Source organism: Rhododendron vialii, chromosome 9a (genome assembly GCF_030253575.1).
Source record: "Rhododendron vialii isolate Sample 1 chromosome 9a, ASM3025357v1".
NCBI classification, from domain to species: domain Eukaryota; kingdom Viridiplantae; phylum Streptophyta; class Magnoliopsida; order Ericales; family Ericaceae; genus Rhododendron; species Rhododendron vialii.
The window spans coordinates 27,535,037-27,558,384 of record NC_080565.1 but is presented as its reverse complement, the minus strand read 5'-3'; the positions used below and the strand labels follow the sequence as shown (position 1 = coordinate 27,558,384).

Genomic DNA, 23,348 nt, shown 5'->3' with positions numbered 1-23,348 from the left:
ACTGTTACCGCAGGTCCGCAACATCTCCATAGCTTAATCTCATAGTCGGTAATGTTTTTGCAATGGTTTCTAGAAAAGGTAGAAGTTCGAAACACCTTTTTTTTTTTTTTTTTGGTATCATTGACTTAATTTTCTCACTTCTGAGTTAGTAGTTTTATTTTATTTTATGGGAATTGTTGTCATCTAAAGACCCGCTTTGTTTTCAACTATTTCTTCCATTTCTGATTGTTAGTATAGTGTGGGAACCTATGCTTTTGTCAACAACAGTGCATACCACAAAGCCAGAACTGGCAACTTTTAGCACAAAAATACCGGCAATTTGTTCAAACCACACTTTGGACTTGAGGGAAATGAGTGGCGAAAATCCAAGTTCTGATTCCAGTTGTGGTATGGCAGGGGCTCATGTCTTTCCCATAAAGTACTTCCAAAGTCTGACATCCATAGCGTAATTGGTTTTGGAATTAAAAAAAAACTTTAAATTTTCGGTTTGGTTTGGGTTACTTGACTTTTAACCCCAAGCCCAACCAAACCGAACCGAAACCTTAAATCTAAAAGGCACCGAACCGAACCGCAGTGAAAAGGGAGCCTTTTCAAACCCAACACTGCTATGCCCACCGCACGGGGATGTAGTGGCAGTCCACCACACATGCTAGTGGGACCCACTCTGGGCACCAGAAAAATACAAAAAAAAAATCTCTAAATTATAAACTGGATGAAGATTTGAGACTACGAATCTAAACCTGTAAACCCTAACTTACAGTGGATTCAGACTTGGAGTTCAAGATTACGCTCAAAACCTCAAGAAGTATACATATTTTCAATCATAAAGACAGGTTTCAAAATATATATCTAGCTTGTATTCCTCACAAAAGAACTTTTTTTTAAGGCATTGTAAGTAAGAATATCCTTTCAACACTTTGAAATAACAAAATTAAAGCCAAGCCAAAGCATCCAACAGGCCATTGAAGTTTGATAAATCAAATTTATGAATCCTTAATTCACACGGTCAGGGTCTTTTTCAAAGTCCACTTGTTCTTTTCTAAAGTCCAATAAATACAATAAACTCTATTTATTTGCTTATATGAAGTTTGCAAACAGGACCACTTTTTCTGGGACAGCCGTTTCGATTAATGATGGATAACTCCATCTATCCATCACAATACTTTTATTATAGCATCCCAACTTTCTCTGTTATTGTTAAATTGTTTCAAGGCCATATTTTGTCAAACTGTTTGTGTGGAAATTATGGTCTATAGAGTTGTCGACATTGGTGGGCGGAGCCTTTCGAAGGGGGAAAGTGTTTGCAATCGAAGGCAGGGAAGAAAGTTGAATACATGCCTTATAAAGAACTCAAAGGCACAATTTGTCAAACAGTTTGTGAGCGAAATTATGGTCTATAGAGTTGTTGACATTGGCGGCCGGTGTCTTTGGAAGGGGGAAAGGGGAGAGTATTTGCAATCAAAGGCAGAGAGGAAAGTTGAATACATGCCTTACCTGATTTGGCCTTCTGTTGGAATACACTTGAGTTCAGACCGGTGTGTTGGTGTAGTTGGAGCCTTGGTCATCGGCCGGTGGAGTTAAGCGGAGAACGGGGTTGATGGAGGGAGGTTAATGCTTTTTTTTTTAGGCCAGGGGAGGTAGTTAGTGTGTTGTATCGTATTCCAAGTGTACATTGCACTTTGTCGGTTTCGTTCAAGTGCGGCACTGTGTCGGTTGGGAAGAGACTTGGGGTGGGGCTGGTTCAAGTGTTGCAATGTCGGTTGGGAAGAGGCATGGAGTGGGGCTGGGATTAATTGCAAGTGCAAGGGGCATTTGTGGAAAGATAAGTATAGGAAACACCTTGTACATTTAAAAGAAGTAGTATAGATTAAAAGTAGTATAGATTACTAGGTTTCTCTTTGAAGCTTATTGGCTTTACTTCTCCCGGAAAACAAAAGCCGTGAGTGCATGCTTTTGGTGGAGAAGAGAGTGTGCATTAGTGTGTGCGAGTGTATAGTGTTACGATCCAGAGGAAAAGCGCCAAGTGCAGATTTGTTCCTATTTTTCGGCATCTTGTACGGGCATATTTGGGGTTGGTTTCTTCTTGTTTTGGGCTCTCCATTTCAGCTTGATTGAGAGGGTTTTTTGCATCCGTTTTGGGTAAGATCTTTCCAGTACAATAGTTGTGGTTTGGTGGATAGGATGTTTGTGAGATCTTTGTAAACCCTTTATAAATCTTGCTGATCGTGGAAATTTCTCTCTCCTAGGCATTGAGGCCGAACCACGTATATTGTGTGTTCTTCGTACTTGTGCGTGCTTATTAATTTTTATTGCGCTTCAGTTTGAGGGTGAGATTTGTTGTGTCGAAAACGAAATTGAGAATATAACAAATCAACAAGTAATAAACAAGAACACAAAGATGTATGTGGTTCCGCTCAAGCACAAAGCAAGAACGTACTCCACGGAAAAAAGAGCAAAATGATTCACTATAAACGGGGAGAGAAACAAAGAGCCAATTATACCCGTAACTCTCAATGAAGCACTAAACAGATATCTAGGAACAAATCTTTGGTGGAACCCAAAAGAGAGACACAAACCCTTTGTGGAACCCTAAGAGATGAATAAAACCCTAATATCTAAGCCCTTGAACAAAAAAACCATAACCCTAGGAACTCCTAAGGTCTTTATTTATGGGGAAGCACTAAATAAATCTAAACCAAATAGGAATAGGAATCCTAGTCAATTTAGGAACTCTAGTTAATTTCCAACAAATCTCCACCTTGACTTGAATTCCATCGAACTCAATACTATAGGTAATCCTATCCTTCAATTGCTAATCTCCCCCAAAAGCCCCCCACGAGGCAATACCAATGGTACAAACGAGCAAGGCTCAAACACACCTGCTTGACCTTATACACACGACTCAGGAAACCCAGCCGCACATGCCTTTAAATTGAGCTTGCATCTTCCAACGGGCACCTCCCACCCAACGCATCCCTCTTGGATACACACGAAAATCTGCTCAAACTCCCCACGGAGTTAATTACTGACTCCACCACGGAGTTAAAAATCCAACCCTGAGTCAACCTCGAATTCACTGATGAATAACCCAAAGATATGTAGCACCCACAATCGTACTTCCATCAAGCACATAGAGATTATTCGATTTCTGACCCTTCATCAAAACACGAGCACCCTTCGAAACCCTCAAGACTCCACCTTCAGCGGAATGCTTCCAACCCAAATAGTCAAGAGTACCCAAAGAGATAAGGTTCCTCTTCAAATCTGGTACATGTCGAACACCAAACAACGTCCTCACAAACCCATCTTGCGTTTTGACTTTAACTGTTCTAATTCCAACAATCATATAGGGCATGTTATTCCCCATAAAAATTGTACCACAGCTGACCGATTCATAAGTATCGAACCAATATTTTTTGGACACATGTGGTAAGAACATCCGGAGTCCAGAATCCATTCGGTATTCGAACAGACATCACCGACACTCATAGAAAGATCCAAAAGTGAATCATCGAAATCATCTTCAACAATACCAACAACACCCTTCTCTTTAAACTTGTCTTTATTTTTCAACTGAGGACAATTTCTCACCATTTCCCGTATTTTCTATAGTAAAAACACTTTATTTTCTAATTTGTGGAGCGAGAGCCAGAAACCCCTCTACTGCCATTATCCCTCTCAGAAGTTCTTTCTTGTACCATCAAATCCTGAGCATCAAAATCACCACCCTCACCGATACTTTTTTCCTCAATTCTTTGAAATACAAACTAGACTTAACGTCCTCCATGAAAATCGTATCCCTCCCATACAATAAGGTAGTAAAAAAGTGCTCATAAGATGCAGGTAAAGAACACAAAACAATAAGGGCTTGATTTTCATCATCAATCACAACATCAATTTTTTTTAAATCTATAATAATTCGATTTAACTCATCTAGATGGTCTTTTACGGGCATTCCTTCCCTCATACGAAACATATAAAGACGTTGCTTCAAATACAACCGGTTGGTAAGAGATTTTCGTCATATAGATGCTTTCCAACTTCAACCAAATACCAGCAGTCGTATCCTTTTCCCCGACCTCGCGAAGCACATCATCGGCTAAACACAACTGAATCGGACTACGTGTCTTCGCATCAAGATCCTCAAACACACTATCCTGCATATTAGCAGGCTTCTTTGATTTTTCCAATAAAATCTTGTGTAATTCTTTTTGAACAAGCAAAACCTTCATCTTAATACACCATAAACTGAAGCTAATGCTTTGCCCATCAAACTTCGCAATTTCAAAATGAGTCGCCATTGAAATGATCACCAATTGTACAATACATAGCGGAAAATAAAAGCCTAAGATTGAAACCCAGTGCTCTGATACCAATTTGTTGTGCCAAAAACGAAATTGAGAATATAACAAATCAATAAGCAATAAATAAGAACACAAAGATATACGTGTTTCCGCTCAAGTACAAAACAAGAACGAACTCCAAGGGGAAAAGAGCAAAAGGATTCACTATAAACGGGGAGAGAAACAGAGAGCTGGCTATACCCGTAACTCTCAATGAAGCACCAAAAAAATATCTAGCGACAAATCTCTGGTCGAACCCAAAAAGGAGACACAAACTCTTGGTAGAACCCTAAGAGATGAATAAAACCCTAATATCTAAGCCCTTAAACAAAAGAACCATAACCCTAGGAACCCCTAAGGTCTCTATTTATTGGAAAGTACTAAATAAATCTAAACCAAATAGGAATAGAAATCCTAGTCAATTTAGGAATTCTACTCAATTTCCAACAAGATTTATTTAGGGGAAAAAAATCCCAACAAACCATATATATGTTCCTGAGGCCCCGTTTTCACTAACAAAAAATACTAAAAACTTAACGCATTTTACCATCTCATTTCTGCCAATAAAAAACACTAAAACCTTAATGCATTTTATCAACTGGTTTCCACTAATTAAAAAGTTTTTACCAACTCAACAACTTTTTCACTCACATACCCCGCAAAAACTTTTTCACTACCGGAAACAACTTAACATTTATCAACAACTTATTCATTATTGAAAACACCTACCAACTTTTTAACGACAAATAAAAATTTACTAATTTTTCCATACAAGAAACACCCCTTAGTAGCACCCGGGTGTGCTTTCCTAGCATACCACTCTTTCAAAACTTAGGCCCTTATTTGCAGCGGTCGATAATCCGATGACTGGTTCGAGCATAGCGTAGCTTAGAAGTTCGTATTAGAATGAGATAAGTCATTTTTCAACTTTTTATAGAATAATAATGTAAGAAAATAATGTGATAATAATGTCGTTGTAATGATTTGGTATCTTTGTGGCATAGCTGTACAAATAGATTACTGATTTAAATTATTTTACGTTCAATGCTAGTCATTTGGTTTAAATAATGTCCACAATTTACAAAGTCAAAGTTAGCTATCAAATCAGCAATAAAAGAAAAGTACAACATTATTTGAAAGTAATTTTACCTCATTGGTGAGTGGGGAACATAGATTTTGCAAGAAAAAATGTTAAATTATGACTGACTAGCGGGGATGGTGTAATTGTCTTAGACAGTAAAAAAATTGGCTTCATTTGTAGCTTTGGAAAAAATGCGTTCATCGAGAAGCAATAAACTTCCTATATGTTTTCAAAAACCTCTCAATTAAAGGAAATGTTGTCCTTCTTCAAAATAAAAATAAAAATTTGTTGTCTTCGATAGAAAAATCCAACAAGTTCCAAAGATGATAGGTGAAATCAATATGCAGAAAATGATAAAGACTTTTTTTTTTTTAACAGCGAAACAAAGATTCTATTAATCAAATGTACATGATACAAGAGATTCAAAGGACAAGAGTAAAAACATCACAACCGGAGACAAGCATCCCAACTATATATGTTGGCACCAAAACCTCCCTACAATCATATGGTACTCGGGCCCAAAAGGAAATACAGTTGGCAATAGATCAACCAAACCTTGGAAGAAAGAAAATTAAACAAATTACAAGAAAATGGAATCAATCCCCCGGAAACTGAGAATGGATCTGAAACAGTCCAGACTAAGTAAACATAACGGAAGTTTGATCACCACCAAAAACAGAGCCACCAAGAGCAGCTCCCTATGTATTCTGAAACCACCTTGCTTTGGATGTTGCAGCAGCAGATGATGGATATTATAATTCGACCAAGATTGAAGATGGCATCAAGAGTAGAACAAGAGATTTGTATATCACAAACTGTGAAGAGATCCCACGGCTTAGAAAAAGTAGCAGCAGCACTTTGAGAGTTTGTTGCTCAGACGCGCATCACAATGAAAATCGTCACTTAAAATGTAACTACTATCTAAGAACGGGAGGACATGCAGAAGGTTTTGAAGTGTCAAAAGAAGTTGTCTACAGCGTTTGTATAGATACAAAGCCTCTGTTCTAATGAACACTAGCATCCGGGGCACAGACGTTCATTCTAGTAAGGAATGTGTCATGTGAAAAAATTAAAAGATTGGATCAAACACTTGCGCATATTGGATTGAGCTGATTTTTCACGGCCCACTCGGGAATTTTTTATTTTTTTTAAAATTATTGAACCAATAATGATATAGGTACTGACGGCCGGGGAGGGAAATCGTACCGACCTGCCGCGCCGGGTCATCTCCGACCACCGGACAGCTGATCCGATCTGTCCAAAAATTTTAAAATAAAAAACTGAGGGGACCCTACGTGGGAATCAACGGCATCCGAGCTGTGTAGGGTGCTTGATCCGAGCACCCCTTTTTCGTGTATATCGCTCGGTTTTTTTTTATAGAATTTTTGGACCGCTCGGATCGGTCGCCCGGTGGCCGGAGACAGCCCCAATGCGGCCGATCGATACGATTTCCCTCCCGGCCGGTCGGTACTCATAGCAGCACTCTGATTGAACGGCTCGGATCATCAGTGCGGGACCCGAAGTGAACCCTGTGTGCCCGTCGGTCCCCTTAGCATTAGTGATAAATTTACTCTAAACTCCCTTTGTGTGAGTATTTATCAGAATATTTCACAGAGGGCTTAATTTTTACATCATCTTTTTGTGCAAATAGACCTCTTTCTGTTAATTATAAGGTGAAATTACTTTTGAAAGTCGAAACAAAAATTTTATTGATCTGAAAAGGGTTTACACAACAAGCCCTTGTTGGCAAGAAGCCAACAAAGAAAACACCCGGTGGGCCTTACCCAAAACTTCTAAAGGGTCTATACTGGTGAAAAATGTAACATGAAAGCCAACAAATAACTTGTAACTCAAATACATCTATAAGCCCAAAATAGGCCTATAGACAACATAGGTCATGCCAAAAACCATGAGAACCACCCGTAGACAATATAGGCTAGCCTAAACAAAACAAACCCTAGCCCAAACACCTAATCCAAACCCTAATCCTCCCACAGCCACCCTCACTGCTGCCGCCCACCACCCTAGACAAACCACCACCACACAACAAACCAGAGCAGTAGCCTGCCAAAGAGCCACCAAACGCCACTACAAGAAAAATGAGAATATGTGACGAAATGGTGGTGAGGAAAGTAGATTTCGTCTCCAAATATACCTATTTTGTGAAGAAAATATTTTTTCGTCACCAATTAAGAGGGCAAAAAAATTTAAAGACCTTTTAACTTTCGTCTCTGATCTTCTTCGATTTCAATCTCTTCCTCTCAAATTCCTAACATAGTCTAAAATCTCTCTCTCTCTCTCTCTCTCTACAATTCTGGTTAATTGTCCGGACAGGGTAATGAGTTTGCAACAGCAGATCGGAGCTCTATCGGTAAAATGATGTCGGCAGAATCATGCATCATTTCCGGCGACATGATTCCGGCAACGGTGAGCGCGTCACCCAGGTGGAGGTTACTGATGTAACATGTTTACTTTTGTTTTTTTCATTTTTGTGGTAGTTCTATTTTTTTGTTGGATAATGTTCATGACCTATTAGGTATTTAAGTTGACCCAATTGAAACTCAATTAAGATCCAATTGAAACCCAATTAAGACCCAATAATAAATAGGTTAGATGAGTTTGGACCCATTCTAACCTAATTAATATATGAGTTGGGTTGGATCTATTTTTTAGTAAGTGGATTTGAGTTTTTTAATGGGTCTGAGTCCAATTTGTCACCTCTACTTTTGGATCTGGTTCATCACAACTAATAGTTCACAACCCATATAGGGAGTGCGTGTAGTTGGCAAAAGGGGATTTGATCGGATTAAGAGGTCCCCAGTCGAAGGAAGATGGACAAGAACCAGAAGAGTGAATGACCAGAAGACCCTGGACAAGAAAGAAAGCTACTAAAAAAGTGGGAAAACCCATTTTTAATTCCCAATTTAGCATGACAAAAAAAAAAAAAAAACTCCATAGTTTAAGAGGAACGAAATTCCCCCACCCTTTTATTTGGGAGGGGGTGAGATTCTTTTTGTAGAAATGAAGGAGCCAAACACAATTGTTTAAGATTTTAATGTTGACTTGGAAATGCTGTAATCTTGCGGAAGGCATCGGAAAAAAGGGGGGTGGGCTAATTTCTTCTTCTACATTAATTGGAACGGTCGGTAGGAAAAAATGCTCAATTGATGGGTGGGAGTTTCCTGCTCTCTCCTTCCTAGCTCATTGACCCACCACCATTATGGCGACCTTGACCCATTGACTCTTCTCTCTCTCTCTCTGAATCAATCAGTTTGTAAGTTGAATGAAACTGTAAAGCCAAAGGAGTCTATTGTGGAAATTAAAGCTGTGGTTTATACCAGTGTAACGTGCAAAATAGCATATGGGAAGTCTTGGTTTGATACTCTGATTTACACATAGGAGTGTACTCCGGGACAAAAAAAAAAGATCTGGAGAGAGATCCTAAGGTGAATGGAGTCAAGCATAGAAAAATCACTTGCCAAATTGATTCACTTGTTGGGTTGCACATGAAAAAGTAGATGAGCCCGATAAATTTGTGGGCTAGTATTATTTTTGTTAGAAGATTCTACGCTTGGCACATGTTTGGCACATGTTTTTTTAAAGAGATTACTAGGCATCTCTTGGAAGCTTATTGGCTTTACTTCTCCCGGAAAACAAAAGCCGTGAGTGCATGCTCTTGGTGGAGAAGAGAGAGTGCATCAGTGTGTGCGAGTGTTTAGTGTTACAGTCCAGTGGAAAAGCTCCAAGTGCAGATTTGTTTGTAGAAACTTTATGTCAATCTCAAAATTAACTGGCAATGAGTGAAGAGGTCTCAAATATTATTAAGTGATTACTCATTCCACACCCAAGCAATGTGAGATTTTATTTCCTTAACATCCCCCTCACGTGCAGCCGTATTTGAGGTCTGTCACGTGTAACCACTTTTAGATCATATTATCGTGCAGCCTTTTTGCTAGTCTGTCATCATGGGATGTGGATTTGAATTTTATAAAATGTAGAGTGGAACAGGCCCCGCTCTGATATCATGTAGAAACTTTATATCCATCTCAAAATCAATTAGCAATAAGTGGAGAGATCCTAAATGTTATTAAGTGATCACCCATTCTACACCAAAGTAATGTGGAACTTTATTTCCTTAATATTGTTCCTATTTTTCGGCATCTTGTTCGTGCATATTTGGGGTTGGTTTCTTTTTGTTTTGGGCTCTCCATTTCAGCTTGATTGAGAGGGTACATTTTGTGCATTCGTTTTGGGTAAGATCTTTCCACTCCGGTTGTAGTTTGTTGGATAGATGTTTGTGAGATCTTTGTAAACCCTTTGTAAATCTGGCTAATAGTGGAAATTTCTCTCTCCTCCTTTGGAGTAGGCATTGAGGTCGAATCATGCTTGGCCAATTCCAAATCCTAAATTAATGGGTTGCCTCAAGCGTAGGGCGGAGATCGATGTAGCACAATATCCGGTAAGACCGGAGTCGAATCCACAAAGACGGTGATATGTGCTGACTAAAAACTCGGATTGTTACTAATTTAACAGGCTCTTAGGTAGCCACCCCTTGTCGATTTGATTGAGATTAATTAAACTTACGAAATAATTGAACTTTTGAGATAATTAAAAGGAGGTACGGTCGTAGAGTTCATAGCACTTGCAACCAGTCCGAATTAACCTGCTCCATTCAGTGTTTTTAAAAGCATTCAAATTTAGATTGAAAAAGATACCCCGTAAGATGCGAACCTTTATGGTCGCCGTTTACCCATGCGCAGCGGAGAATGAGTTTTGAACCCTCATTCTCCCGTTCACATGGGCTCCGACAATGCCCGTGTTCGTCTACGGGAAATATTTTATCAATCTAAAATTGTATTTTTCATTGTTTGAAAATAGGAGCAATGTCCGGACTGGCCACGGTGTACTAATCACCCCACGACCCTACCTAAACAACTACTCACTAATCATTGCACATGAAATAAAAGAAACCCTAACTTGAAACATGTTCGTATTACGCAAGAGAAAAATAAACAAAAGATTTGAACAAAATTTCAAAACTTGAAAGAAAGAAACTCGGAATAAAAGTAAATAATGTTCGGTACAAAAAAACCTCGGCAGCCGTTGTCCTAATTAAACCTGTTGTAAAACCATCCATGCCTCAGCACCGTTCCTTTGTTTTTTGTACCATCCGAAAAACTATTCAAAAAGCTGCCTCCGTGGTCAGTAGGTATAAGATTGGTTTCATAGGAATTTCAGGCATTAATTATATGAGTCATTCTACAACTACATCTAAATACACACCCAAATACATACCCACACTTACAATACGGATGGAGTCCGCACATACTACACACCCAGTGTGTGTGGGTCCCACTTTTATTGTGAGTAACACACCCACACTTACAATAGGGGTGGAGCCCGCACACACTACACACCCAGTGCGTGTGGGTCCCACCTTTATTGTGAGTATGGATGTGTATTTGGGTGTGTGATTGGGTGTGGTGTTAGAAAAAGGGCGCCGCTATTCGCAGCCCTTTATTTTCTCCAATAACCCATTACATTTCGGTAAATGGTTGTTGAAAATCATAAATAACATTTCGGTAAATTGCTGTTGAAAACAAGATTATATTTTGGTAATTACATGTCGAAAATAGGTTCAACTTTTGGTAAACAACTGCCGAACATACATTTTCGATAAATAGCTGTTGAAAAAAATATTATATTTCGATAATTGGATGCTGAAAATATATCGCAATTTCGGTAACTAACTGTCGAGTATAATTGAAAATTTTTAACGGGCTATGAGAGAAAATAGAGGACTGCGAATAGCAGCGCCCTAGAAAAATTGTAATTACATAGCGGTCTTGTAGACTTTGTCTAATATTAAATTAATCATCCAAAATTTCAAAGCACTTTGCACTTTGACCCAAAATTTCTTTAAATTCTTCTTTTTATCCAAAGTCTCGGACAACTGGCTCGAGCAACCTATAAACATAAAAACACATAATAAAAATCAGTTAACAAATATAAAAGACTAATAAATGTAGATTGGAGAGCCAATATATATATATATATATATATATATATATATATATATATATATATATATATATTGGCATTTATCAAACCACGTATATTGTGTGTTCTTTGTACTTGTGTGTGCTTATTAATTTTTATTGCGCTTCTGTTTGAGGGTGAGATTCATTTAGGGAAAAAAAATCCCAACGAACCATATATATGTTCCTAGGACCCCGTTTTTACTAACAAAAAATACTACTCCCTTCGTCCATTTTTAAGTGTCCCACTTCGTAACTCAGCCTTATTAAGAAAATATTATCATTATACCTTTCATATCAACTTTTACCTCTATTTTCCCTACTTACCCTCTATGGAAACATCATCATTACACTTTTACTCACTAACTTTTTAAAATGAAATCTACTTTTAGGGGCAAAATGAAAAATGTATTAACTTTTAGCCACTAACTTTACAAAATGGACATTTATTAAAGGGACAACCCAAAATGAAATACTGGACTTTAAAAAGGGGACGGATGGAGTAAAAACTTAACGCATTTTACGAAGCTAACAAAAAACACTAGAAACTTAATGCATTTTACCAACTAATTTTCACTAACTAAAAAGTTTTTTCCAACTCAACAACTTTTTCACTCGCATACCCTGCAAAAACTTTTTCACTTCCGGAAACAACTTGACATTTATCAACAACTTATTCATTATCTAAAACACCTAACAACTTTTTAACAACAAATAAAAATTTACTAATTTTTCAATACTAGAAACACCCCTTAGTACCACCCGGGTGTCCTTTCCTAGCATACCACTCTTTCAAAACTTGGCCTTTGTTTGCAGCGGCCGATAATCCGATGACTGGTTCAAGCATAGCGTAGCTTAGAAGTTCGTATTAGAATGAAGTCATTTTTCAACTTTTTATAGGATAATAATGTAAGAAAATAATGTGATAATAATGTCGTTGTATTGATTTGGTATCTTTTTCGCATAGATGTACAAATAGATTACTCATTTAAATTATTTCACGTTCAATGCCAGTCATTTGGTTTAAATAATGTGCACGATTTACAAAGTCAAAGTTAGTTATAAAATCTGCAATAAAAGATAAATACAACATTATTTGAAAGTAATTTTACCTCATTGGTGAGTGGGGAACGTAAATTTTGCAAGAAAAAATGTTCAATTATGACTGGCTAGTGGGGACGGTGTACTTGTCTTAGATAGTAAAAAAATTGGCATTGATTTGTAGCTTTGGAAAAAATGCGTTCATCGAGAAGCAATACACTTCCTATTTGTTTTCAAAAACCTCTCTATTGAAGGAAATGTTGTCCTTCAAAAAAAAACAAAAAAAAATTGTTGTCTTCGCTAGAAAAATCCAATAAGTTCCGAAGATGATAGGTGAAATCAATATGCATAAAATGATGTAGACTTTTTTTTTTAACAGCGAAACAAAGATTCTATTAATCAAATGTACATGATACAATAGATTCAAAGGACAAGAGTAAAAACATCACAACGGGAGACAAGCATCCCAACTCTATATGTTGGCACCAAAACCTCCCTACAATCATATGGTACTCGGGCCCAAAAGGAAATACAGTTGGCAATAGATCAACCAAACCTTGGAAGAAAGAAAATTAAACAAATTACAAGAAAATGGAATCAATCCCCCGGAAGCTGACAATGGATCTGAAACAGTCCAGACTAAGTAAACATAACGGAAGTTTGATCACCACCAAAAACAGAGCCACCAAGAGCAGCTCCCTATGTTTTCTGAAACCACCTTGCTTTGGATGTTGCAGCAGATGATGGATATGATAATTCGACCAAGATTGAAGATGGCATCAAGAGTAGAACAAGAGATTTGTATATCACAAACTGTGAAGAGATCCCACGGCTTAGAAGAAGTAGCAGCAGCAGCACTTTGAGAGTTTTTTGCTCAGACGCGCATCACAATGAAAATCGTCACTTAAAAGGTAACTATCTAAGAACGGGAGGACAAGCAGAAGGTTTTGAAGTGTCAAAAGAAGTTGGTCTACAGCGTTTGTATAAATACAAAACCTCTGTTCTAATAAACACTAGCATCCGGGGCACACACGATCGTTCTAGTTAAGGAATGTGTCACGTGAAAAACTTGAAAGATTGGACCAAACACTTGTACATATCGGATTGAGCTGATTTTTCTCGGCCCACTTGGTTTTTTTTTTTAAATTATTGAACGGCTCGGATCATCCGTGCGTGACCTAAAGTGAGCCATGTGTGCCCATCAGTTCAAGTTCGGTATGGAACCCGTTGGTCCCCTTAGCATTAGTGATAAATTTACTCTAAACGTACTCCCTTTGTGTGAGTATTTATCAGAATATTTCACAGAGTGCTTAACTTTTACACCATCTTTTTGTGCAAATACACCTCTTTCCGTTAATTATAAGGTGAAATTACACATAGTCACCACTACGTATTATTTTGATTTTACAGACGAAAATGGTATTGTAGTAAGGAATTATAAGCATATTGGTTAAGTATACTTTAACACGACAAGAAACAGTGATAAGTGGAATTCACTACTCTCCTTATGGAAAAGATTTAACCGTTGTAACAATAAACAAATTTCCACATTTAGCGGAACTCATCAAAGTACTGTTGATTGAGTCATCCCATGAGGAAAATAAAAAATGCATAAGTGAGAAAAAAGAGTCTTAAGTGAGACCTATCTAGCTCTCTATTTTCGTTAGACCAACCCCAACACTTGACTTACACTCTACTTTCGCAAGGCCTTGACCTGAGTCAAGTAATCTGTCGCTTGTCCAAAGAACATTAAACTGCTAACAATTTATAGGCCACAAATTTTATCGAATAAAAACATACAAACTAAAGGTTGATCGTCACATTAGAGCCCTCACAAGTTCTTGTTTAAAGATTACACAACTCACCAAGTTTTGATTGATATATTGCAACAAGCACATAAGAGATACAAACTCACCTAATTTTCGTGCATTTATGATCATGGGAAGGGAGTGCAGAGATTTGCATCGCCACAATGTCATCACATTAGTGTAGAGGAAGTATATTCCACAGGTGATCTTGAAGGAGAAGACAAGAAAGGCTTAGGTGGGATTTGCAAAGACTCAAGGCTCCCTTCTAACATATCCACCACCCGACTCATTGATGGTCGGTGTGAAGGAGCAGTTTGTATGCACCACAGGCCAACTATTATCATCTTCCTTGCGATTGCATTGGCCTCATCATCCACATTGCCATGTAGTACGAGTTCTTCGTCTAGCTCAAGACGCTTGTATACCCAATCTGGAAAGTATATTTCGCTCGAATGATCAACCTCGACACTAATGTTCGTTCTGACTCCAACCATTTCTAGAACCATCATTCCATAACTATACACATCAGACTTGTGTGAAACCCCACCAAAATGTCTACTAAATACTTCGGGGGCAATGTAGCCCGCTGTTCCTCTAGCACCTGTGAACGATATGATACTCTCTTTTTGCGGGCATAGTTTAGCAAGGCCAAAATCAGATATCTTCGGGCAAAAGTCCTCATTTAGAAGAATATTATGAGGCTTTATGTCAAAATGCAAAATTCGTGTGTTGCAACCACGGTGTAAGTACTCCAACCCTCGAGCAATACCAACCACAATTCGGTATAATGCTTCCCAACTCAACTGGAGATATGTCAAGGAACCACCATCATGTATGAATTTGTCAAGAGATCCGTTAGGCATGAACTCATATACGAGAGCTCTATGGCGACCCTCAAAACAGAACCCAAGAAGAGTCACAATATTTACATGAGAAGTTCTACTAATGGTTGCAACCTCGTTAATGAACTCTTCTCCATTGCCTTTCAACCCTTTCAGAACCTTCACTGCCACGAGGTAGTCGTTTTCTAACTTTCCTTTGAAGACACAACCAAAGCCTCCCTGGCCTAGTTGAGTTTTGAAGGAGTTGGTAATTTTCTTGATGTCAGAGTAAGTGTATCTTTTAAGAGAGAGAGATCCACAATTCTTTAGAAATGCCTCAATGTTTCGGTAGTTCTCTGTCTTCTTCTTCCAAAAGAATGCGGATTCACTTTTCCAGAGTCTCTTGATGATAATGTAGAACAACGGGATTACCATAATCCCAAGAGCAGGGACAACTGAAGCACAATTCCGAATAAATGTAAGATAGCGGTAAAAGTTCTAGATAGGATTTCTTCCTATTACGTTGAAATCTAGCCTAGAGAAGTATAAAGGGAAGAGGAAAAGGAAATCTTGCCATCATGTGAATGAAAAAATTAAGCTAATGAAGTACATGAATGATACCTGTTCCGAGAATCAATGGCAATCTATTTCTTCCTGCAAAAATTGTCAAAGTGAAAAAAAAAATTTGCTTAGACGAGTTTAGAAAGGACGGTGGAAGGAAAGGAATGGGACATAAATTTAATTTACTTTGCACATTCTGATATAGAATAATAGAATAAGCCTATCTAACTGGAAATGCGAGTACCAGCTCTCTTGTTTAAGCATTGAAACTCCCCAAAGTCATGTGGACATTTAACTTTTTACCTCTAGCTACCTAAAATAAAAAATAATTTCCACTAGGTCACCTCTAATTAATGAAACACTAAAATTCTATGAAAGTGTCTACAACCCTAAACCCTAAAAGTGCCTAAACCTTAGGATACTAAATCAAATTGCCTAAACCCTAAGGTGCCCTATGAAAGTGCCTAAATGGCTAAAATCCTATAATAAAAAAGTGCACCCTAAATCTCCTATGAAAGTGCTTAAACCTAAACTCTAAGGCTCTATGAAAGCGCCTAGACTTAAATCCTAGGGTATCCTAAACCCTAATTAAGTTATCCTAAACCCTAAAACCCTTGGGTATACTATAACCCTAAGATACCCTAAGGTTTTAGGGTACCCTAAAATCCTAGGTTGTCCTAGGGTGGCACTTTCACTAATGATAAATGTGTTTTGTAAAAAGTGAACCTAATGATAATTAAGTATTCCATCATATCTTAATGGGAATTAAGATGTGGTTTTCTGTACCTAGTGATAAAAATTCATTTACCTTAATCTAACCAGAACATTTCACTAGACACAATACTAACTACAATGCTGAACTCTTGTACAACCTCACTTGTCCTTGCTTTACAGAAACCCTGTCCGGCCCTCGGGTCTCCTTTTCCATTAAAGACCCTCATAAATACCTCCCCTCTCGTTTAAGCATAGGAACTCTCGGGTGTCACGCAGACACTGATCCCCATCATGGAGGCACGCAAGACATTCCTCTTCCTCTATCACAGGATATTCAATAGAAAATCAGAAACCAACAATGAGAATGGATCACTAAGATTCTGGTCCTCAATTGATGACAAGACCGGCAGTTGGAAGAACACATAGTTTTCCGGAATACTGACTGGAGTCAGATCTACAACTTGTTGATTCGGACATGAATAGTAAACAGTGTATCCATGACAAGCTCTGCCTCTATAGTGAGTCTAGTTACCAAAGAAGTACTTATCAGTCTGATTCTAAAGTTCAGGGTCGCTAGTGTGGCATTTGAAGAAGGAAATTTTGGGGAGATTGTACGTGAAGGAAATGTATCGCATATTAAGAGGATGGATATAACTGGATAGATCGCAATTGTTAGATTTGATAAGGTTTCGTAGTACTGGGACATTAATCTTTAGGGTATCATTGGTTAAGCTGCGAACTTGATAAGATCTTCCCTCCGTGCCATATTTGACTTTGGGAACTAGTTCATCACAATCAATAGTAAACCACCCACATAGGGGTGTGTGGTGTTGGTAAAAGGGAATTTGATCGGACCAAGAGTTCCGCAGTCAAAGGAGGATGGACGAGAACCAGAAGAATGAAGAACCAAATTAGAACAGAAAAAACCAATTTTTGATTCCCAATTTAGAACAGAAAAAACAAATTCCCATAATGTAAGAGGAACGAAATTCCCTCAATTTGGTTTTTTTTTTTTTTCCCTGGGTGGGGGCGGATATATACATAGTCCCTTTCCAATAAGGGATCCCTTATTGAGTTAAGTTAAGAACCTCTCCTTTCCTGATCAAATTTTGATGATCCGAACCGCTTAACGTGATCAGAATGTAATTTTAACAGTCCCCACGAGAAACCAGCAAAAAATATGACCGAGAAGGACTTGATCCGAATAGTTTTCCATAAAAATGCGTTTATAGCGTTTTTATAAAAAACCGCTCGAATCAAGCCCTTTTCAGTCATATTTTTTGTCGATTTCACACTTGTGCCCCTAAAATTATGTTTTAAACACAATGAACAGTTTCGATCATTAAAATTTGATCGGGAACAATGTCAAACTCATGAAGTCTTTAACTTAACAAGTTAAGGCGCCCTTAGTACTTAGTAGAAGGGGACTGATGGTGTTTTAGGAGGACTTGCGGAAGTCGACGGAAAACAGAGGGCTTTTGGGTGGTGCAAGAGTCATACATAATTATGTGTTCAAATAGATATGAACATAATCAATAAATTTCAACAATAAAAAAATAAAAATATCAATTGTTTTCATAATTTTAAATTTAATACTCCCTCCATTCTATATCGAGAGTCCACCATGAAAAGTCGTGTTATTTTTCAAATAAAAAAATCACTTCCTTTCGTGTATAATTTTTTGAATTTTTTCACACCAAATTAAAGTACTAATTGAAATCTTTAATACGGTGCGAAAAAATTTGAAAAATTATGCATGTAAGTAAATTTTTTGATTTGGAAAGACGTAAAAGAGAAAGTGGAACTGTCATTGTAGAACAGAAGAAGTAGTTTAGAAACTAAAAAAAAAAATATTCCTAAAAAGCCCAATTTCTAGTCCACCCAAATTGATATTGGACCACGTGTGAAAGCCCATTAAAAATAAAAGAGAGATAAACTTAACAAGAGAGTGAGGGATGACCGGTTAGATAGGTAATCCTTTTTTTAATTAAAAAATTGAATGGTTAAGATTAGATTATCTCAAATCCAAGAAAATATATAGAGAGTGCATACTATACGTTCAACAATTATACCTTCTCCTTTGTGCACCCGAAACATCGCATACTAAACATCGCAACCATTTGTCCTAATGAGGTTCCCTAGAATTGGGTCATTAACCCTAATGGAATTTTCTGAGACATTGGTACTATTAACTATTAAGGTCATACAATACGTCCTTCATTTCCAAGTAGAGTTTGGAACTGGGTCTGTGTAATTTGTTACATTGTAGAGGCCACAGTGGGGATATGTGGAGTTGGATAAAGGGTATCTGTTTTGGCCATGAATTTCACAGTCGAAAGAGTCTGGACATTTCCCAGAAGAGTGATGAAGAAACGATAGATCAGTAGATGAAAGAGAAGCAAGAGTGCCAAAACAGAGGGCTTATTAATCTTTTTGGTCCACAATGTATTCAAAAAATCTCAATTCAGTCCCCAATCTACAAATAGAAGACATTTAGTTCCCATAGTATTAATTTTTGTACCAATCAAGTCCCCAAGTCTAACACCGTTAGCTTCATCCGTCAAAATGAAGGGCATCCTCGTCATTTCACCCACCCTCATATTCCTGTCAAAATAAAAACGAAAAAAAATAAAAAGAAAAGGGGGAAAAGCTGGAGCGACAGCCATGGTTGTCTGCTCACTCTGGCCACCATCCCGCCATCCCGGCGAACTCGTCTCTCCGGTATGCTCTCTTCTCCTCACTCTTTCTCTGGTTGTTGGCCCAATAGCTCGATAATTTGTTTTTGGAGGGGTAATTAGTAGCCCAGTAATTTGTTTAAGAACAAAAGAAAATGAAAAATAAAAAAATTTGCAGAGGTAGCCATGGCCTCTGGCTACTGCCACCGCCCCACCTCTCCCTCCACTCTTCTTCTTCTTCCTTTTCCCCACTCCCCTTCACCTCTCGGCTTCCCCTAATTTCTTCTAAAAACAAAATGAAAAAAAGAGAAAAAGATGAAAGCGACACAATGGCAGCCATGGACGCCCGTTAGCCGCCCACTGCCCGCCTCTCTTCCTCACCTCTACCTCCCTCTTCATCTTCTCTTCTCTGCTCTCTCCCTTTGCCATCCTCCATTCCCTCATTTTCTCTGTATTTTTCTTCTCGGAAAAGATTATCGCAAACCAGTCGCCATCGCGACGCGGCTGTCGTGCACGTTGCTGCTCCTGCCGAAGCTATTGTGGCTAGTCATCTCTCTCATTCACCTCCCCACTTCCCTCTCTGCACATTCTCTTTCCCTTCTCTCTCACCCGCAACACCACCTTCTTACCACCATCTAAACAACCACCACTTTTTCCTCCAACCAGAACCATCACCACCACTTTTTTAACGTTTGGGGCAACATCTAGGCGTCCAGAGGGTTTGCGTGGGTGAAATGACAAGGATACCCTTCATTTGGACTGATTAAGCTAACGGTGTTAGACTTAGGGACTTTATTGGTACAAAAATTGATACTATGGGGACTAAATGTCTCCTATTTATAGATTGGGGACTAAATTGAGATTTTCTAAATATTTTGAGGACCAAAAAGATTAATAAGCCCAAAACAGAGGGAACACCCATTTTGGTGGATAGGAATAAACAAGTTTTCTTTGTTCAAACAAGGTAGTGCTTTCTTTCTTCTTCTTTTTTTTTTTTTTTTGTCGACTTGGAAATATTATTGGAGGAGGACTCAAAAAAAATCTGATTGAAAGAAAAAGGCAATTAGGGCCAGAGTTGGAACACATGGAAGTTGGTTCAATTGGAAGAACCGGTGGGCCAAAAGACTCCAAAGGGAGTTTCATGCTCATCTTCTTCACTGGGCTCTTCATTGACCCGGCACTCTAAAGAACTGACCAATTGACTCTTCTCTCTCTCTCTCTCTCTCTCTCTCTCTCTCTCTCTCTCTCTCTCTCCAACTTAAATGAAACCGTCAAGAGGTCTATTGTGGAAAAACTTATTTCGGAAATCTTTCGTCCTGCATACGAGAAATTTAGTGCTGAATATTGTGAATTTGTGATGATATTTGTTTCGTACTCGGGCAAAAGAAAAAATGTGGAGAGGGATATCATAGAAAATTAAATTTTTACTCTGATATTACCAACATTAGAGGCCAGGGCATACGCAAGGCGTGTGCAAATCAACTTTTACAAACAAAAAATAAGCACAAAATATCGTGCATAGTCGGCAAATGGAATGATTTTGGTCCTCAACTGATGACACCACCGGCAATTGGAAAAACACACAGTTTTCCGGAATACTGATTGGAGTCAGAACTACAACTTGTTGATTCAGAAATACGAATAGTAGACAGTGTACACATGACAGGCTCTGCCTCTATAGTTAATGTAGTTCCAGGGAAGTACTTATCATTGTAAAGTGCAGGGCTTTTGGTGTGGCATTTGAAGAAGTTGAGCTTCGGGGAGATTGTGAAGGAAATATATAGAGTAGTAAGAGGATGGATGCACCTGGAAAGATTGCAATCGTTGGATTGCAATCGTTGGATTTGATAAGGTTTTGTAACAATAAACAGTAAACCACCCACATAGGGGTGTGTGGTGTTGGCAAAAGGGAATTTGATTGGACAAAGAGTTCCGCAGTCAAAGGAGGATGGACAGAAAAAACCTATATTTGATTCCCAATTTAGAACATGAAAAACAAATTCCCTAGTATATAGGAACGAAATTCCCACATTTAGGTTTTTTTTTTTTTTTTTTAATTTTCTGGGAGGGGGCGAAATTATGTTACTGGAAATGAGGGTTTGATAAAAAATCAATAAAGTCCATAAATTGTTCGGATTTTTTGGTTGGCACGCCAATTGACTTGGAAATGGTGTGATAGTAGGAGGACTTGCGGGAGTCGACGGAAAACAGAGGGCTTTTGGGTGGTGCTAATTTCTTGTGCTACACAAGAATGGTCCGGGGGCAAAAAGACTACATTGAGAAGGAGTTTCCTCACTTGTCATCATGTACCCTACCAATGCAGTGATGGCAGATCACATGATATTAAAAATGTGGTCATCAGAGATGATCACCATAGCATTGGCTCCCGACAAAATGGCTACCGTAAAAAAATAGTATGTAAAAGGAACCAAGAACCACTGTGATCTTGTTTATGCAGACTAACAAAACCGTAGTAAGCAATTGTCATGTGCGTGTATTATAGATAAGATGTTGTGACAGATTTTCTTGAGTGATTTGAACTGTTTTACATGTAACATGTCTTGTCTTTGACCTCTGGACACAAGTGATTTGCATGCACGCGCATAGATCGGACATGCCTGCACGCACCGCCTAAACGCGTGGGGCTTCCTTCGGGATCCTTTCTATGTTGGATTAGGACCATCGAGGTCATCGTCTTGAGAGACGATGCTAAACCTGTAATCGAAAAACTGGAAACAATGGAGTTTCCAAATGCACGGAAACCCGCCGCACCTGTCTTTCTCTGGTCGTCTTTCTGTCTCGCCACACCTTTCTACCTACCTATACACATATGTAACTATGTAAGGGAAGAGGGAGGAGTAAACGGTAAACCCAGGTAGGGGGTTTCCCCACGGGTGGTGATGGCCGGCACCAAACGGCGCCAATTTCGGGCAGCTATTGAATTGATTATTGAAATATTACGCAAGTGCGTCTTGATTCCTCCTATTATCGATCAAGTGCGTAACTTGGTCGCGTCGGGTGACATTTGCTACTCCCGGTCAAGTGGCATCCCAGACTATCCTAACCACGCACGTCTCGACTTTCGGCTTTGCATCAATGCCAAAAGGGAATTGACTTGTGACTTCAGGTTGACTTGAATATTAAAATGAAAACAAGTATGGGATACAGTTTGCATAGCAACAAAAAGGAGAACGTTTTTGATGCAATTATTCGTCTAGATATATAGATGCAACGGCTTCAAATTATGCTTACTGATACTGATAAAAGGTAAATTACCTGTTCCTAGTATCAGTATCAAGTTCCTTCCCGTGACCAATGTCAAGGAGAAGAACATCAATCAATTCAAAGTAATTTACTTCATTTGCATATTCTATAAACGCTTTTGAGTTTAACGAACGGAAGAATACAAAACCGAAAACAACTTCCATGATGAAGCAAACTGACATGGAATAAGAATCTTTCGGATGTCATTACCTTCTTTCTCATTTGCGCAGCGGAAGAGCGTTCTATCACGAGAACATGTCCCCCCCTTGTGTCGACACTGTTGACATTCCTTGGACACATGAAACCTGATAGAGAACTCAGAAGCCAACACAGAGTACAAATCACTGGCATTTCGGTTCCCGAGTTCGGGTACCACTGGCAATTCAAAAACCGAACAATTACGAGAAGAAATGACACTACTTGAGGCCTGGTCATGTTTTGGATACCTATAGTAGACAGTGTATCCACTGCAGCCTCCGTAACTGTCATTGCCACGAAAATACTCATCTTGTTTCTTGTCAAGTTCAGGGCTTATGGTAATGCATTTGAACAAGGTGAGACCAGGTGATATTGTGAAAGAAATACCGGAGAGGGTAGGGGTAAGAGTCCAGTTCAAGTAAAACCCAAAAACATCACAGTTGTTTGTCCTAATGAGGTTCCCTAGATCTGGGTCATTAACCCTAATGGAATTTTCAGTGACATTGGTACTAATAAGGTCATTGTACAGTCCCTCCTTTCCCATGGAGAGTTTTGGAACTGGGTCTGTACAATTTATTACATTGTAGAGCCCACAATGGGGATATGTGGAGTTGGACAGAGGGTATCTGATTTGGCCACGAGCTCCACAGTCGAAAGACTCTGGACATTTCCCAAAAGAGTGATGAAGAAACAGTAGGTGAATTAGAAGCAAGAGTGCCAAAACAGAGGGAACACCCATTTTGGTTGCCCAGTTTAGCAAAAATGGATTAATAAACAACCAACAAAGTGGAGAGGAAGAAAAAA

At 38.7% G+C, this 23,348-nt stretch overlaps 1 protein-coding gene across 2 annotated transcripts; it reads right to left on the bottom strand.

The window, feature by feature from the left end:
* Nucleotides 1-14,264: 14,264 nt before the first annotated feature.
* LOC131302117 (LEAF RUST 10 DISEASE-RESISTANCE LOCUS RECEPTOR-LIKE PROTEIN KINASE-like 2.4) lies at nt 14,265-23,348 on the bottom strand. 2 transcript variants are annotated; one of them, XM_058328750.1, is made up of 3 exons: nt 22,557-23,348; nt 15,754-15,786; nt 14,265-15,587 (listed from the first exon to the last, which is right to left on the bottom strand). In XM_058328750.1, the coding sequence occupies exons 1-3, from the start codon at nt 23,281-23,283 to the stop codon at nt 14,482-14,484; spliced, it is 1,866 nt and encodes a 621-aa protein (XP_058184733.1). In that variant the 5' UTR covers nt 23,284-23,348; the 3' UTR covers nt 14,265-14,481. The 2 variants fall into 2 exon arrangements, with proteins under 2 accessions (XP_058184733.1, XP_058184735.1); XM_058328752.1 differs by lacking the exon at nt 15,754-15,786.

Coding starts and splice junctions, on each gene's coding strand:
- LOC131302117 (XM_058328750.1), bottom strand. CDS start 23,283: ATGGGTGTTCCCTCTGTTTTGGCACTCTTGCTTCTAATTCACCTACTG. Junction 15,787..22,556: donor CTGCGCAAATGAGAAAGAAG/GTAATGACATCC, acceptor CAATTTTTGCAG/GAAGAAATAGATTGCCATTG. Junction 15,588..15,753: donor GCCATTGATTCTCGGAACAG/GTATCATTCATG, acceptor ATTGTGCTTCAG/TTGTCCCTGCTCTTGGGATT.